General features: G+C 49.9%; 1 protein-coding gene across 1 annotated transcript; it reads left to right on the top strand.

Moving 5' to 3' along the window:
- The first annotated feature begins 2,676 nt into the window (after positions 1 to 2,676).
- Positions 2,677 to 17,110, top strand: LOC138102558 (serine/threonine-protein kinase PAK 3-like). Its single transcript, XM_069000271.1, has 14 exons — positions 2,677 to 2,752; positions 4,198 to 4,298; positions 6,809 to 6,943; positions 7,221 to 7,565; positions 7,990 to 8,157; positions 8,482 to 8,659; positions 10,695 to 10,758; positions 11,448 to 11,496; positions 12,274 to 12,386; positions 13,052 to 13,169; positions 13,987 to 14,086; positions 14,521 to 14,717; positions 16,366 to 16,503; positions 16,938 to 17,110. Exons 1-14 carry the CDS (start codon positions 2,677 to 2,679, stop codon positions 17,064 to 17,066), a joined length of 1,911 nt encoding a protein of 636 aa, XP_068856372.1. The 3' UTR covers positions 17,067 to 17,110.
- Positions 17,111 to 17,442: the final 332 nt, after the last annotated feature.

Genomic DNA, 17,442 nt, shown 5'->3' on the forward strand with positions numbered 1-17,442 from the left:
GCAGTTCTGCACTGAGTCAGAGCAAAGGTGTGGAATGCAGAGCGTTCTGCAGAAATATTCGGGGCCACCAGGCCAGCCTGCTTTGTGCTCTCCAGGGCACAGCAAGCAGTGCATCATGCAGCTCTGAGTTGCTGGCAGAGAGGTGTTAAAAAGGAACTCACTTTTGGATACAATTAAATGGTAACAAAGTCGTCGAAGCAAAGGAAAACTGCTTATGAGTAACGATTCCGTTGAGCCGGGTGTGTGCCTCCCTCCCCGAGAGCTCAACACACCCCCCCTCTAAGAAAATGGCTGCTTTTTAGACCCTTTCCCAGCCGGGACGGTCCCTGTCCCCTTTCCCAGTGGGTGGGTACTAAGAAACTTAGGTGCTCTCCTGACCACCTTCTTTTCTGTCCCCTCCCCTCTCATCCTACTTCCTTTTTAGTCAGGTCTTCAACCCTGCCCCTCTCCCAGCTCCCAGCAACACCCAGCAATTTAACTAGAACAGCTCCAAACCATAAATCCAACATACATCCAACAATTTTCATTCTTTGACCTAAACCCCTTTTGGCTGCAGCAAAATATTACTTCCTCTCTCAGAGGGAATCGGGGATGTGCCTGAGGCTTGTGCTTGAGTAGTGAACTGATTTGGAAGGGAGCAGAAGGCTTTCAGTAGGCAATTTGTGTTTTCTTTATTACTTTGGGAAAGAAAGATGCAATGTGGCTTCACGCAGCAAAAGCACTTGCAGGGTGCAGTGACGAAATGTTGTGTTCAATTCCCAGGGAAGGAAGGTGTAAATGACCATCAGAGGAGAATTTGAGGAATGGGTGTTACGGGTTCAGGAGGACGCCCATGCCCAGAGAACTGAAGACCCAGTTAGAATTGCAAAGCAAATGAATTTTAGTAGTCACGTTAGCAAGAAATACATACCGGCGCCTGGCTGCTGGAAAAGCCACCGAGCAGGAGAAGGAGATAGAGCATGGCTCCTGAGTGGGAGGGGCAGAAGGGCAGGACTCCTTCAGGGCATCCCCTGGATAAAAATGGCGTGCGTCATGTCGTCCTCTCCCCTCCACCCCAGGAGCACACCTTATATCTCCTCCTCAGGAGTGGCCAGTTTCAACATCATTTCGTCCAGGGCCAACTTACGAGATGAGGTCACATTGGCCCATGATCATACTCCATGCCAACAATGGCTCCATTATGTATTGTTTCTCCTTTCCCAGGATGAGTTCCACCAGGTGACCAATACCTAGTTTCATTTCTAGAAGTTAGTCCCACTAACTAACAATACAGTCGTCTTCTGCATTATCTTGTCGATGTGCAACACTGCGGACCAAACATGTCAGGCCTCAGATCTGTCTCCTATCCCTGACACATGGGGATGTTCCCCAAATGACCACCAGAGACCCTCAGGACACCCCTACTCTCACATCAAGAACTTCTGACAAGTGGTTTAAATATGTCAAATAGTTTGAAGTCATGTTTAGCCTGTGAGTTTCAGCAAAGTAATGAGTGTGTCTTAGTTCCATGGGTACAAACTAGTAAGTGAGATTGCTGGGTGTGCACGTGTTAGGGAAGTGATTCCCCATGCACCCAGCGCTGAAATCAAGTGACGCCTCCTTTCTAACGCTGAGCTGGCAGCAGGGATGGATCCCTGCTTGGTAACCTTTCATTGTGGTCACTTATATTGAACAGTAAAAAAGGTTGAAATGAAATATTTCAAGCCGTTTCCCCCTGGTTTCCCCTTTCTGGGGGCCAAAGCTCTGTGCCCCAGGTGGCCTGGGTGTGTGCAGAGAAATGCAGCCCCCACAAAGCCCTTGGTTTTCCCACAAGTCATCATCACTCCTTCCCAGGTGCGCCCAGCTCTGGCAGGAGAGCGAGAGCCCACGGCGCAGTGGGCACCGTGCCCTCCCAGCCGGGGCTCTCTGGCACAGAGCAGCAGCAGCGCCAGCACCTTTCAACCCGCTCCTGGCCTTGGCTTCAGCCGGGAGCCAGAAGCCTCTGGAAATCAGCACTGCCAGTTGCATTCCCAGCTTGGAGCAGCTCCTGCGGGTGGGCAAATCCTGCCCGTTCGACTGCTTCCATAGAGGACGAAAGGCAGAGGCAGAGATGTACCTACAGAGGGGACCAGGGCGTGTCCAATAAAAGTGCAAATGTGTGGGGAGATTTGTTAGGAATTATTACAGCTGTCATGCAATTAGTGCCTTCTCTCCTGGATCTGTGCAATGCTTTGGGCCATTTTCTTGGTCTAGTTTCCTTTGCTTTGGTCCCATCTCAGTGTTCACTTGGGGTACAGGCTGCAGGTGCTTGGGGCACTCTTTGAGTACTCTTGGAGCCCTTGAACAACAGGGTTTGGCCCACGAGGGGAGTTTGTGCTGCTTTGTGACAGAGGAGAACTTCCCAGGCTATTGTGTGTTTGCTGCAGGGAAGCTTGGGTTGCTTAGCATCAATTCCCAGACCAACGCAGAGCAGCTGCTTTGTGATGTCAGGGCATGGTTGCCACGTTGTGGTGCTGTCATCAGAAGGTTGCCTTGGTGCACAGAAGGTCTCAGTGTCAGAGCAGTTCTTGGGCTTGCTCAGAGCAGGAGCATCCTCCTGGTTGAGGCCTTGTCAGGGGGCAGCTGCACTCTGACAGGAGCCTTGTTTTTTCTTGTGTTAGAGCACAGTCTGCAAACTTGCACAGCAGGGCTAAAATCATGGAGGCATTTGCTGCTGCAGTTTGCACTGTGTATGGCATTGGTTATTCTGCCTATTACCTGACTAACCTGACACGTGAGTAGAGGTTTTCCCTGGGTGTAACCCAACCTGGCTTGTGTAGGGCTTCCTGCTCTTTCTTAGTAACTGAGTTGATTTTGAAACAAAAAGACCATTAGGATGCCACTGCTTTGGTAAAGCTCCTGTCAACACGTTCAGCTCAAAAGAGGGTGTCTGTAGCCAGGGAGGTGCGGGCAGCATTTGCAAGGGAACGTGCAGGGGTTCCCTTCCCTCCACGGGAGAGTCTGTGGCAGCCGAGTCTGTCATTTCCTCAGGGGGCTGGGTCAAGCAGGACAACTTTGAAAAGGCAGCCTGGGAGGTGTTCTCAGAAGGCCTTCAAAGAACTCTGCAGTTGTGCCTGGAATTCAGGGAAAGCTTCTTTGTTTCTAAATTTTGTCATGAAAAGATTTGACTGTCTAACTCGACCCTTTAATGAGTGCTAAAATAGTGATTCTTTTTGCAATGAAGTGCAAACTCCCAAACAGTGAGTGTCTGCTCCTGAACCCCAGAGCTGCTCCTGGGCTGTTTCCCAGTCAAACTATGACATCTCAGGGGGGTTTGGGGGAAGGTTTTCTGGGCAACGGTTTTCAGTAACTTAATGGAATTAATGCATGCAACTTATTTTTTAAAAAAAGAACCTGAAGGAGAGGATAAAAAAGGCAGCTTTAGCTGTTGGGCAGAAGAGAAATATTGGGTGTTGAAGAACAATTTGCATTTTCTTGATCAAGTTTGTATTCATTTACTGGCAAAAGAGGCCAAAGCCTAGGCACAACCAAGAATATTGTCCTGCTCTCTTGCTGGCTGTGTGGAAGAACTGTGTCTGCTGGAGGGCTGTTGTGAAAAGAAAACCCTCTCTGTTTGGGTGGACTTGTTCTGCGGGATTAACCAGCACAGACGGTTTTTTCACAGCATCTGGTTCATTTTCCCTTCCCACTGCAGGTCACATGATCCGTGTATTCGTCAGTCCTGATCCTGAGGTGAGTGAGACAGGAACTTTTGATGTTCCTGGTGTTTAAGAACTGTGTAGAAATCTGTGAGCTTGGCCTGTGGCAGTAGAGTAAGGAGGCTGAGCTGGGTGGGCAGAAAGAAAATCCATGTTCATGTCTGCAGCAGCAATAGCAAAGGCATCGCTGTGTAAGAGCTGCTTTTGCATTTCAGAGCTGTCGCAGAACTAAAAGCCCAGCTTTGCAGAGAGAACGTTGCTTGCTGAGAGTAGCCAGGCTGCAATATCTAATTCAGAGCAATATGCAGTACTGTTGAATTAGCCCATTTTACTTTAGTTGGAGGCACTTGGAATCCCATTGCTATGCAAGGTTATGATTTCTCCTTAGTAGAGCTGGTTGTAGAGCTGAATAGAGATAAGGTTAGAAATGACATGTAACTGCCTGTCCCTCACACTCCTGCCTGTCCACAGAGCCCAGAACCAACCTCAGGCTCTCCTCTGGCTCCCTCTGCTCCTGGAGAAGAGGTTGAAGAGGCTGAAGAGGCTGAAGAGGCTGAAGAGGAGAAAAATGTCCAGAACTCTCCAGCTGTGGTCAGTCATGAATCTGAACGTCGTGAGCCGGTAAGTGGCAGTTGTGGTTGTGGCTGTCTTTAGAGGAAATCAGAGCTGCAAGTTTCTGAGCGGCCAGCACTTGCTGGTGGTGGCCGAGGATGCTGAGTGCTGGAGTCCTGGCAGGACCTAGCGATTCCCCCCAGCCAGTGAGAGCTGGAACACGGCCTTTGAGCTGTCATGTTCAGGCCCCAGCTTGCTGGGATTCCAAGAGGGGCAAACGTGAATCATGAAGGCTCCCCTGTCGCCAGAGGAGGGAGCGCTCCAAAGACACCGCTCTCAGCCTTGCCAGACACGTGGGGGACACGGTGGCCTGGAGAGCCATGTCCCACTGCACAGGCTGGCCAAGTAGCTGCTGGCACAAAAGCTGTTGATGTGAGCACACAAGTGCTTTGGGGTGGTTTGTCCACATGAGCTTCTTGGGTGGGCTGAGCTGGGAGTATTTCAGAGACACACTGGGGATGGGGAGCTGCTGCTTGAAGTCAGGGACTTTGGTGCCTTGGTTGCCAGGTTGTTCTCTGGCCTCTTCAGGCAGAGCAGTGAGGAGCAGAGCTGACAGGGGCTCTGAGTGCGCCTGTGTTTTTGCTTTTGATAAGCTGCAAAGAGATGGTTGTGTTGTCCCCGGACCTGTGTGGGGCCACTCTTCTCCCGTGTGGCAAAAGAAGCAAAGTGCGCAGTTGGGAGCCCTTCTTCCGTGGCAGAAGCCAGAGGCTGCCATGTTTCTGCAGATACTTTCTGTTGTGAAGTCTGTTTTTAAAACTGCATTTGAAAACTGCATTGGAGCCTAGAGTGGGGGCAAAGATGTTGCTCTGAAGTAGGTGGCACTTTCATCTTTTTGTTTGTTGGTTTGTTGGTTTTCTAGGAGGAGACTCCCTGTCTTTTCTTTCTCGGCAAACAAAGGTGCTTTTACTCAACCTTTCCTGGACTTTTCTAGCACTGGACGAGATTCTGCTAGAATTTTAGCTTGCAAGCTGGCGGTTCTGGAAGTTGCAGTATTTTTGCATGAGAACACGTAGTTTGGGGCAAGGAGATTGGTGCAGAAGGAGCTGTTCTGGTGTCCGGCCAGCCAGCAGGGCCTTGCACATCACTCTCAGGTTAACAGCGCCCGTGCCTTTTGGCAGCCCAGGGGAGCAGAATGTGTTGTATTCCAGGTATGGGAATTCAGCAGGAAATCCACACCCTTGCATTCCAGCTGGTCCTCTGAGGTCAGAGGGTCTGGGAGGGGCTCAGCTTCATTTCTGAAGTGCAGCCACTTTAACATCATCAGTCTGGTTGAGTCCAAGAGAAGAACTTGCCCCAGTACAGATGCACAAGGAGTGCAGTTCCCAGTGCAGTGCCCTGGGTCTGATCGCATTCTATAAGGCCCTTCCTGCTCCAGGTTCCCCAAGAGTGTGGTTTATTGAAGCAACAGGAGAGCAAGTTCAGGATTGCTGCTGATCAGGGCACTGGCTACCAAGTGTTGATGTGTGTAGTGAGGGAAAGCATAGCATAGGAAAAGAGAGATGATAACAGTGAGATCGATCTGTCTATCTATCTATCTATCTATCTATCTATTGATCTATCTATCGATCTGTTTATCTAAATGAAACTTCCTGGCTCTGCTCCAAGGCAATTGGAGGTGCAAAGCTCACCTAAAGACATCCTTTCAGGAGAGGAGGAGAGACATGTTCCATCAAGCGATCCCGAGCAGGCAGAGATGTTTCCCCCTCCAGAGATGGTTGTTTTTTCCCCTCAGAGGTGTTTTCCTCCCCCTGTTTATCCGTGAAAGTTTGGTCTGTCCTATGGGTGTGGAGCAATCCCATCCTCTAGGTGGGGTTTGGTGACTCTGGTCAAACATGCATTACAGGACACATGGTTTCCATCACTGGCATCCTGAAGGGTGTCTAAGTTAATTTGTTAATTGGGCCTTCTGAGGGTCTCTGTTACTGCCGGTCAGAATTCTCAGTTGACAAAAGAGGGAGGACAAGAAACACCTTGGTTCCCCTCCATATACTGAGGTGGCCATAGAGGCCCTCTGACCTCCATTGGAGGCTCTTTGTTCGCATCCTCATCTCCTGAATAATCCAGGATTTGTAACAAGAGTGTAGATGTCAGAAAGGCAGGAATGGCAGTGCAGGCCTGAAGAGAACATGAACTCCAGAAGTGTCTCTCACAAGGAGCAAGCTCCCACAGGAAGCCACCTGCAGAGCCAGGGTGGGGCTGTGGCACAGGGCTGGGTGTCAGTCACTTCTGAAAGACAAGCAGGACACGGCAGAAGAGGAGCGAGGTCCTCAGCAGAGCCTTGAGAAATGCCCCACGTTCCCTGTCAGATGCCTAAGAGTCTGTTGGAGCTTCAGTCCCAGATGGAGCCTGACTGTAGTGCCAGTGTCACTTTGGAATCTGTGCCTCCCCGTGGGCAGAGAAGGACCCGGGAGAGCAGCAGCACATTGCTTTGGGAATGTGCGAGCCCATCAGTCTCTGAGTCCTGCCCCACAAATATTTTATGGGAAGTTGAAAGCCATCTTCTCTTGCTTTCTGCGCAGCTCCTTCTAGAGAAAGAGCATGAGCAGATTGCTCTATCAGAGATGCCTTGCCAGACTCGGCGAGAGCTGTTCCCAGCCCGAGAGCAGCTGCAGCAGCTCAGGCAGCAGGTGGAAGAGGCACAAGAGAATGGCCAGGTGAGCCTGCCTAGCCAGGTGACAGAGTGAAGGGCAGGAACAGGGACATAAAACGGAGCTCTTGGGACTGAGGAGGCCAGGAGTCCCACAGGCACTGAAAGCACAGAGCCTTGTCATCTGCAGAGACCAGTGCTGGGACGGGAGGGTTCCAATGGAAGCAGAGCTGGGTAGGGAAGCAGAAGGGAGGGGCTAAATGAATGTGATTTTGAGGCTGAAAGAGGAAAAAGCTGAGCCTGATGGCAGCTGCCAGTCACTTGCTCTGCATTTGTGTGTACAGAACATCAAGGCAGAGCCACAAGCAGAGCTGCCCGAAGCCAAGAGTGACATCAAGGCAGCAAAGAGGAGGAGCAAGGAGGACATCAGAAGCATCCAAGAGGAGAAGAATCTCCATCAGCACAGGAGCGATCTACAAGAGCAGGTGAGTGTAAGAGCTGAAGCCACTCCACTTGTGAGACATCCTCTCTCTGCTTCTTTGCAGAACATCGACAAAGAGCTGCAGGCAGAGCTGCAGGAAACTGAGGCTAGGATCAAGGCAAGGGAGAAGAGGCTGGATGAAGGACTGAAAATCATCCGAGAGGAAATTAATCTTCTACTCCAAAAGCATGAGGCTCTAGAAAAGCGAGTGAGTGAAACAGAGAGAGCCGCTGCAGTCACCAAACTGGTGGTTTCTGCCCTTCTTGCTTTTCCTCTGCAGAGCAGCAGGCGGGTGGGGTGATGTCTCTGAGTGCCATCCTGCTGTGGTCTCTATCACAGCCACTCTGAAGGACACGTCCTGGGCTGCTGAATCTCAGCTGCTGCCCTGGACAGTGCGACTAGTCCTTTGGCCTTTTGGCCAGCAGTCATCCAAATGGATTCCTGCTGGCCTGTTCCTGCTCTCCTTGTTTCTTGAGGTGTTTTTGCAGGTCAGCTTGGTGACCCTGATGGATCTTGAAACAAGCTGTCTGTATCCCTTGTGAACCTGTTCTTTCCCTTTCCTCACAGTCGCTGACCCACGGCTGACAGGGATAAGCTGTAGTGTCTGACTGCTTTGTTGTGTTTGACTTGAGGTGGAAGTGTTGACATCTCAGCTGGCAGCCTGCAAAGACTTCCAGCAAGTGATTGGCCACAAAGAGCCCCAAGGCTGGCGTGGGGCACAGGAACTGTCCCAGCCGGACCTGCTGCAGCTTGAGCCCGTCCCGAAGATGGTGGAGGAAAAGAGGACTCCATGGGAGGAGGTAGAACATTAGAACAAGGAGATGCAAGTGTGTCCATAGCCCTTGGAGGGGGAAAAGAGTGCTTGGGAGGAAGTGGAATAGTCATTGCAGCAGTCATCCTTCAGAAAATCCATGAGAATGTTACAGGAATCTGGCCATGAACTCAAGTAAAATCAGCCTTTGGTTTTGACCCATCCGGTTTGAGAAGTGGACATGCAAAAAAATCCATTTTAAGAGCCCTGCATGTGGCTGACAGCATCTTCCTCTGGGCCTGCATTTGAAATGGGATCCCAGGGCAATCTCTGCCAGCCACACTTTCTGACACAACCTCATTTCTTGTCTCAGATCTACACAGGCTCTCGCATGGAACCTGCTCCTGCAGCAGCAGCAGCAGCAGCATTGTCTAAAGGAGCCTTTGCACCCCAGCCTGAGAAGTGGAGCCCGGGCAGTTTGCTCAGCTCCAACAGCGACACAGCTTCTTCCCATCAACAGGAGATGGAGGATGACCTCCTGGAGCTACTGAGTACGTCTTGTGTATTTCTTGTGTGAGGGACAGTGTATTGTGTGCATGTGTCAGCATAGCTGTGCCAAATGTTGCTCCGCAGTTTGGTGTCACAGGGACATTTAGGACTCCTCACAGGAAGTGCTGTGCTCCGAGGCAGCGAGGGAGTGCTCTGGGTGTTCCTGCTGCCTCTGAGCACAGCTCAGACTGCCTTGGCTTTGCCTGAGCTTCCCTCTCTGCTGAAGGCAGAAGCAGGGATTGTTCCTGCATCAGCTGTGACCTAGCAAATGATCTAGGCAAGTCCTCTGTGCTAGTGGCCAAACTGAACGGAATATTTGGCTTCCTAAATTCTCCTTAGACTCCTGATTTCTCAGCATTCATCAGAGCAAAAGACCTTCGCAGAAATTGTTTGGTTTTGGGGTTTTGTCTTTTGGTGGGTTTGTAAGGATTTTGGTTGGTGGTTTGTTGTTTTGGGGTTTTTTTGTGTTTGGTTTGGTTTGAGCCTTTTTTTTTTTTTTTTGGTGAAGTTGTTTTTTCTCCATCCTGAAGGAGCTCTTCTTCCTCATGTGTCTTATTGGTGTAATTTTGATGACTGTTACTATTACCACTACTACATCTACAGTTGGTTTTTATGACAATGCAACATTTTTGCCAATGACCACTTCTTTGAAAAAACATCAAGTGACAGCACAAATTGAGAGCAAGAGGTGTTTTCCACATGTCCCCAAAGAAAAAGCAGATACTTTATAACAATCCCTATTTAATATCCTAGTTTCATGCTTATAAGGATGTGTCCAAGAGACACATTGATGTGGCGTGGTCAGGTAAAACTGCACTGCAGGCATTTCTCAGGAGTGAGCCTCCAGCCCATCCACTGTCTATCCCTCAGATCCGTGGCACTTTTTCATCCCTGATTCCCAATCATTCCCGTGACTGTTAGAATGCCACCCGTTGGCCCAAGCCCTGCACAGCTCACTCTCTAGGAAAACACATGAAGCCCTTTGTGATTCTGCAGCACAGCCCATTGAATCTGCTTCCTGCCCATAACAGCTGCCAGTGCTGTGCTCTCAGGTAAGACCTGGGGGGGGCTGAGAACAGAGCCCAGTTGACTCTGTGTCTACCATCACCTGTTGGGACAAGAAGGGCATTGATGTGCACCTCGGTGTGTCTGATCTCAAAGCCAATCCTCTTGTGTCCTGAAAGGGGGCAAGAGCTTGGAACAGGGCTCGGTCTGGCTGTGGCTTCTTCCCAGTGCTTGTCAGTGCTCATCCTTGGGCCTTCCCAGCCCTGCTGTGGTACCTGCCCTGCCCCTGACGGCCGCTGCGACTGCAGAGGCTGGAGCCTTCCTCAGCTGAGAGAGTCCTGCTGCTGCCCGGCCGCTGCAGCGCGGAGCTGCCGGGAGGCAGCAGCCCCTCGTCTGGGCCGGCTTCTGCATGGCACGGCCTGGACTCACGAGAGGCTCAGCATCTCCTCTGGGCAGCTGTCCGTGCCACGCCGGCGCCCGAGGAGCACTGCTGTCCTTGCTGCCCGTGGCCGCTGTGCCGAGCTGGGAAGGCGGGGACGTGTGCGGAGCTGAGAGGGCGAGTCCAATGCCAGCGACTGATCCGCGCAGTCAGGGGGAAGACAAGCAGTGTGGTTCTTCACATGGGACACGGGCAAGGGCATCTTTGAACTCAGCCTGCCCATAACGGCTGAGCATCCTGATGCGGAAAGCCCCGTTGGTATTGGTCACAACGTGAGCTGCTCTGGTTTACAAAAAGAAAGGCATTCTTTTGGCAAGATGCCCTCCTCTCCTGCGAATGCATCTCTCTGTGCTTTGTTTCCTCTCAAGAGATCTCTTCAGAGGACTGTAGAAAATCAGTCTCAGTGCTGGCCATCTGTGCTGCAGAGCTGCCTGGCTTGTTGCTGTTGCTGTTGTGGTTCTTGTCGCTGTTGTTGTTGTTACCCAGATGACCACAAAAGGCTCAGAGCCCCAGAGAGTGGGGCTGCCTTTTGTATCTCCTGGAAGGTGGCATGTCTGCTTTCAAGTGAGCATCTTGCACTTTGTTTCCCTCAGGGAAAATGGTGAGCATGGAAAATCCGGTGATGAAATACACTGAACTGGAAAATATCGGCAGCGGGTGAGTCCAACCACAGTTTCTTCTACAAAACCATGGGCCAGCTGTTCTGCTGGTGGAATATCTATCAAGTGTCAAGTCAGGCAAGCTGCAAACATGTTCAGACACTGGGCTTAGATTGGCCCATCTCTCAGTGCTGGTCAGAATTTGTAAGTGTGGTCAGAAGGCATTGTCAAAGACATCTCCACGCTGCCACGGTCTTGCCTGCAGCAAGGAACAGGAGCTGGAAGATCTCCTGTCTCTCAAGTGTGGGACAGCTGTGTGTTAATTTCCTTAGCATTTTTGTATGTCTCAAAATCATCCGGCCACACTAATGAAAGGAGAATCTTGCTTGCCTGAAAGAGCAGCCTAGCCCCTGGTAGCTGTCAGATAACAGTTCTCAGGAACAGTTCTTTCCAAGAGGTTGCTGAAGGAAATACTCGGTGGTCAGGATTAGAACCACACAGTTTAGAAACGGAAACTCAAGATGAAAGAATAAGCTCTCTTTTTGAGCTGAGGCACTAAAGCCCAAAGCTTCAGGAACAGGCCCAGTGCCCATGCACTGGAGAGGAAAATGCATCATGTGCCCTCTGGCAGAGCCCTCATGCCTCCTGCAGGTTTTAGGCACTTAGAGCAGAGATCTCCTGTCCGGGCTGGCTTTCACGCCAAGATCTAAACAGCTTCTCCTTTCTTTGCTGCTGTTTTGTTTCTAGGGGTTTCGGAGAAGTTTGCAGAGCATTCGACAATGCCACAGGAGGAGAGGTAAATGTCAACAGTCCCTGCAGATTCTGCAGCTCTTGAGGGCTTTCCCCTCTGGTGTGAGTTGTGGCTGGAGCTTTGGGTCACCGGGAGAGCTGTGCTGCAAAGGCACAAGAAGCACAGACTGGTGCCAGCCTGCAAAATACATTTGGGACAGTCGTTGTCCTTCTCAGCTGCCAGAAGGAAGGCAAAGAGAGCAGTGGTTCCTTTTGGAGAAGGAAATGCTCACTCACTCTCAGTGGCTAAAACAAAGGTGGTGCCTTAGAGCATCTCACTGCTTTCTTGTGGCTACAGCTTCAGAGTCCTGAATTCTCATTTCTGGCTGCCAGCAAATACATCTGAACCTTACTGGTAGTTCCTTAGCAACCTGCAGTGCTGCACTTGGGAACTGCACGTAGGGAGGGATCTGCAAGGCGTCCCTAAGAGCCCTAAGCCCTGCTTATAGCCCAGGATGTATCCATAGAGTAGCAAGGCTTGGATTACTTCTCTGGATCCCAGGCAGAGCAGCAGAGGGTGTGGGCAGAGCTTTGTGGGTGATAGTTGAGACACCATTGTTACCAAGTGGACAAGGCAAAACGTCAGTGGCCATGTGTCCTGTTTCTGGCCCACAAGGGAGCGGAGAAATGGGCTGTTGGAATGTCAGTTCCTAATTACTCCAGTGTCTAATCACAAGGCACTTTGGCACAGCTCAGCTGTGTCATTCCAAAATCACTCGCTCCATGTGTGTTGTGGTCTCGTGCCACCAACTTCTCAAGGTACTGATTGTCATTGTCATTTTAGGTGGCCATAAAGAAAAGTAGTCTGCAAGGACTGAGGAGGAAGGAAGTAACTGTCAATGAACTCATGATCATGAAGATGAATAGGAATCCCAACCTGGTCAACTATTTAGACAGGTGAGTGGTCGTGGTCTTATCCCATGAATGTTTGTTTACCTACTGCAAGCATGAGAGGTCAAAAACCAACTTTGGTCTGTGGCAGAAAATAGAGCTGTTAATTACTGATCAATTATTATTTCTCTTCTCATCTCCAATGGATGGGAAGAGAGTGCATTTTGTCTGCATTAGTCTTCCCTGGCACACATCGTTTGACAATTCTTCAAAAGCCTGCACCAGTGCTATCTTACTAAGTCAATACCCTCTAAGTTCACTGCCACCACGTTGTCTTGGGGCTTGATTTTTCTCAAGAGTCTTAAATGCTGATGAACCATCCGAGAGAGGATTTCCCTTGGACTGCAGCCCCTCTTTTCCATTGCTGTGCATGCCAGGAAGACTAGATGCTTTTTTTCCATAAACACCATGTGTGACAGCTTTTTATCTGGGCTGTTAGTAAACTGTGTTTTTCACTTGCTGGCCATCTAAGACATCTCCTTTTTCACAGCTGTGCCTTTCTCCTTGACACAGCACAGACCGCAATCACTGCACAGCCTAGAGGGAACGTCTATTCCTTTGAGTCTGTCCTCGTTTCAAAGGGACCTGGAAACAAGAATCAATCGTTGTCTTTTCCAAACAGTGGCGTAGCCATGCACATTCATCTCCATGGCCTCATTTCCTTCTTTCAGCTACCTTGTGGATGATGAAGTCTGGCTGGTGATGGAATACATGGATGGAGGCACTCTGACTGATGCCATCTATGAGATGTACATATCTGAAGATGAGATGGCAGCCGTCAGTCGGGAGGTCAGGGATCCCACCTGTGCTTCCGAGGGCTTGGGCAGGATTGTCTGGGAAACAGGGGCTGAGAACTGGAGGGATTCCATGTGCCAAACTTTGCTTCTGTGTGGCTGCTATGCTATGGGGAAGGGGGGGAACTGCGTGGCAGTGTGCCTGCACTCCCTGTACTCTGTTCTTGTACTCTTATCTCCTGCTGTTGCATTCTCACTCTGTCTCTTGTATTTGTAGTTGCTGTTCTCCACCTTGCCTCTCTGAATGCTTGCCTGGAGCCTGTCTGCACGGCATTCCTTGCCTGTAAAAGCAAAAGTGCTGGTAGCAGAATTGGAAACTAATGGTAAAAGGGACTCATTTCTCAGAGTCCTCAGCTGAAAAGGGTAATAGTGCACCCAAAATGCTGTTTGCTTCTGAAAGGCGACTCATGTGATACTTCCAAGTCTGTGCTGAGGCCAGCAAGAAAACCTTTGCCATGCAGCCTCCCACCCAAAAGTGAGCCGCTTCACAGCAAAGGGAGGGACTCTTTCTTTCTTAGCAAAGCCTTGCTTGTCCTCTGGATGAAGAAAGCACATCCACTGCAGCAGCAGTCATTCTGGCTGCTTTGCAGAGGACAGTCTAGAACAGCAATTCCCGTTGGCTCTCTCAAAAGCTGACGTGCCTTCCCTTAGAAAGGTAGTGTTGGAGCAGCAAGCTCTTCCTCTCAATGGCTCTGTGTTCTGCCATTGCACTCTATTCCCCTGGAAAGGGAATCTTTTAGAGCTGTTTCCTTTCTTGTGGGCTCAAATCACACCACTCATTTTTATCCTCCTGTCTCTGTTTTCTCTCTCAGTGCCTGCAAGGACTGGATTTTCTTCACTCAAACCATGTCATCCATCGAGATGTGAAGAGCAGCAACATCCTTCTCAGAACTGACGGCTCTGTCAAGCTGGGTTGGTATATTCTTGGCCAGGCAGAGCGTTCCGGGCATGTGGGGTTTGGGGCTGCTTTTGAGTGACTGCCAGTTCCCCCAAAGTGGTGCTGCTGGCAGTGCAGGGACCCCTGCAGCGAGCTGAAGGCACAGTTGCAACGTGCACAGAGGTATGGCGAGGAAAAAGCCGTCCAGAGTGGCACTGGTTTGGGTCTGTGTGTGTCCCTTCCAGAGGGAGGGAGCTACAATCTAAAGGTTCCAGGGAATAAAAGCCACTTCTGGGGGCAGGATTAAAAAATTTAAAAAGCAGCCACTTCCGTGTTTCCTTGGCTAAAGTCCTGAGGAAACAGAGCAGGGACGGATTTCCAGGAGATTCAACAGCGCTTTCTCAGACTTACAGTGGGGAGTTCTTTTGCTTGGTTTCCTAATTGTACAGAACTTTTTTGTTCTCCTCAGCTGATTTTGGCCTCTCTGCTCAGCTCACCCCTGAGCAGAATCTAAGGAGCTCAGTGGTCGGGACGCCTTGGTGGATGGCGCCTGAGGTTGTGCTAGGTCAACCATATGGCCCCAAAGTGGACATATGGTCTCTTGGAATTGTGGGATTCGAAATGGTGGAACGAGAAGCTCCTCACTGGAATGAAAGTCCTACCTCGGTAAGGAGCAAATACTCACTGATCCCTCTGTCTTTTTCACCTATCCTGTGTTCTGTCCTCCATCAGACAAAATCCCATTGCCGTCTGCTGGCACTGCTTCCACCAAGGTCCCCTTCTAAAAATGGCCCTGCAGCACATCAGCATCTGCTGTAGTTTTGGTTGCATCGGTGGGGGAACTCAGGCCCTACCACATGCAAACACTCTCCATTCTCAGGCAACACTTTCCTTTGGGTTTTAAGTTGTTCCAGCTCGTCTGTCTGTGTAGATGTCTCTAATAACACAAAACACACATCTCAGAGCTGGTGTTACATTTCCAGAAAAGAAGGAAAGAAACCCAAACCAACAAAGTTTCTAAAACAGTGGTTTTCTAGAGAAGAACTGCACTCCCTGTACGGTTTCTTGGCACTTGCCTAAAACCTGGGCATGAGGGTGTAAAGGCCACATAGTGTCTTCTGCTTCTTGTGCAGTGTTGCTGAAACACTTAGTGACCATATTTCTGTCATAGCCCAAGCCACGTTCTCCACGTGACCAAGCTGCAGCCTGGTGACACGGAGAGCCTGCCAAAACCTCCCATTTGTTACCTGGCACTTTCTGGGATGGGCACATCTTTAATGCATTGACTTGAGTATCCAGAAAAGCAGAGGGCTACCATAGGGATAGCATTTCTCCTTCTGCTGATTTGACCACGAAAAGTTTTTCTTTTGCCACATCAGAGAAGCTGGAACTTGCAGACTGCTGCGAGACAGAGCTGCAGGTGGCTCCTGTGTGCCCAAACAGGCATTTTCATCCCAATACGTTTCTGCATGCATCTTAACGTGTCTGTGTTGAATGCGAGGTTCCAAATGTTTCTTTCCTTACCTGAGCAATAACTCCCTTTTCTATAATAATACTTGAAAACAGTTAGAGCAAAGTCCCTCTTCCAAACTGCCTGTCAAGCTGGTGGGAATCTTCAGAGAAGCAAAACGTGCTTTTGCTGATGTAGTTGCCCCTAACTAGGTCAGCCAATCAAATCAGCTGCCGAGGCAAGCTCCGCTGGATGCTGGAAAAGCTGTGGCTGCTTTGGGGTTTGGGTTTTTTGTTGGTATAGGAAAGTCATCTCTGCCTCTCTGCCAAGGCAGAAATTGCCACTGCAGAGTTGAGCTTAAACAAGGGGCTCTGGGAGAGCATTTACAGACTTGAAACTGATGCCTGGAGTGGCTACCTAAAACCAGAGACTAGACAAGAATAAGAGAATCAAAATAGGTATTTATTTGAACGGCCTTCAAAGATACAGCCTGGGCAGTCAAAAGGCTACATCCAAGATGGACCCTGGGTCATGAGTTCTTCACAGTTTTGTAAGCTTGGTCCATTTCCATAGCAGGGTTAATTCTCCAATTATGAGCCCAGTAATGATGTAATTAGCCCAAGTTTGCCCCTCTTCAGAGGCTTTGAGTTCACACATTTTGGGCCCTGGGACAATCGGAGTGTCCTTGGAGAGCAAACCTAGAGAGGCTTTGTTATGTCTAACTAGCACGAGAGAACAGTAGCTAACAGGCCACACAAAACTTCCGAGCTACACACTAGGCAGTACAGGACTTGAAAAATAGAAAAGTTAAAACCTAAGGCATCAAAAGAAGCAGGTGGAGTCTTGTGTTTCCTTTTTCTCCAGGCTGAACTCCTGATAGCCACAGGAGGGACCCCACAGCTGCGGCAGCCCAACCTGTTCTCGGCTTCTCTGCGTCACTTCCTGAACTGCTGCCTGCAGACAAACGAGGAGCGGCGCTGGTCTGCCAAGGAGCTCCTGCAGGTAAAATGCAAAGGGGCTGCAGGTCAAACAGTGTCCGAGGATGGGCTCCTCCTCCACTGAAGCCCAAGGCATCAGATGAGCCCCCTTCCTCCTCATCTCCACTCTTGGTGCTTTCCAAATGAAAATGGTGAGGAATCCTGGGCTGGGCTGGCAGGGACCTGTAAAGGCCATCTGATCCATGTGGTGTGCAATGAGCAGGGATATCTTGAAAGAGATCAGGCTGCTCAGAGCCCCTTCCCACCTGACCTGGAATGTTTCCAGGGAAGGGACACTTACCAGCTCTCAGGACAACCTGTGCCACTGTTGCACTATGCTCCTTAGACCTACTCAGAGTAAATCCCCTTTTCATTTAAAAATATTACCTCTGCCTTTGAAGCACTGAGCTTGGAAAGTCATGGTTCATTGTTCTTGGTTGGTTTTTTTCCTTTGGGCAGCATCCATTTGTAACATCAGCCAAGCCTGCATCCAGCCTGGTGCCACTGATCCAGTCACTGAAGAAGTGGAAGGAGGAGGAGAAAAGATTGCAGTGGCAATCCATCCATTCAGGACTATTTTCTCCATGACCAGCTTAGATGAGGATTGTAGAGTAGGATTGTAGAGTAGGATTGCAGAGTAGGATTGCAGAGTAGGATTGTAGAGTAGGATTCTAAATAAATAAAGTTTCTGAAACCCCAACTCATCTGTAAGATTCCTTTCTTTCTCACCTTGTGATTTAGCTCAACTTTTCCTTCTCAATTGTCCGTTGTTTCTTAAAGGTGGAAAGAGACACTTATGGCTTCTTTGGTATGGTTTGTCAGTGGGGCAGGCTCTTCTTCATTCATCCTCTCCAGACCACACTGCCTTTGCAATACGGCACACTGGCCGGTTTTTGTCCAGCCATTGTGCTTGTAGTTGAGGCAGAAAGGGCAATGGCATTTGCAGGCAAAAGCAGAGGAGGAG

The sequence above is a fragment of the Aphelocoma coerulescens genome, unplaced genomic scaffold (assembly GCF_041296385.1).
Source record: "Aphelocoma coerulescens isolate FSJ_1873_10779 unplaced genomic scaffold, UR_Acoe_1.0 HiC_scaffold_87, whole genome shotgun sequence".
Taxonomy (NCBI): Eukaryota; Metazoa; Chordata; class Aves; order Passeriformes; family Corvidae; genus Aphelocoma; species Aphelocoma coerulescens.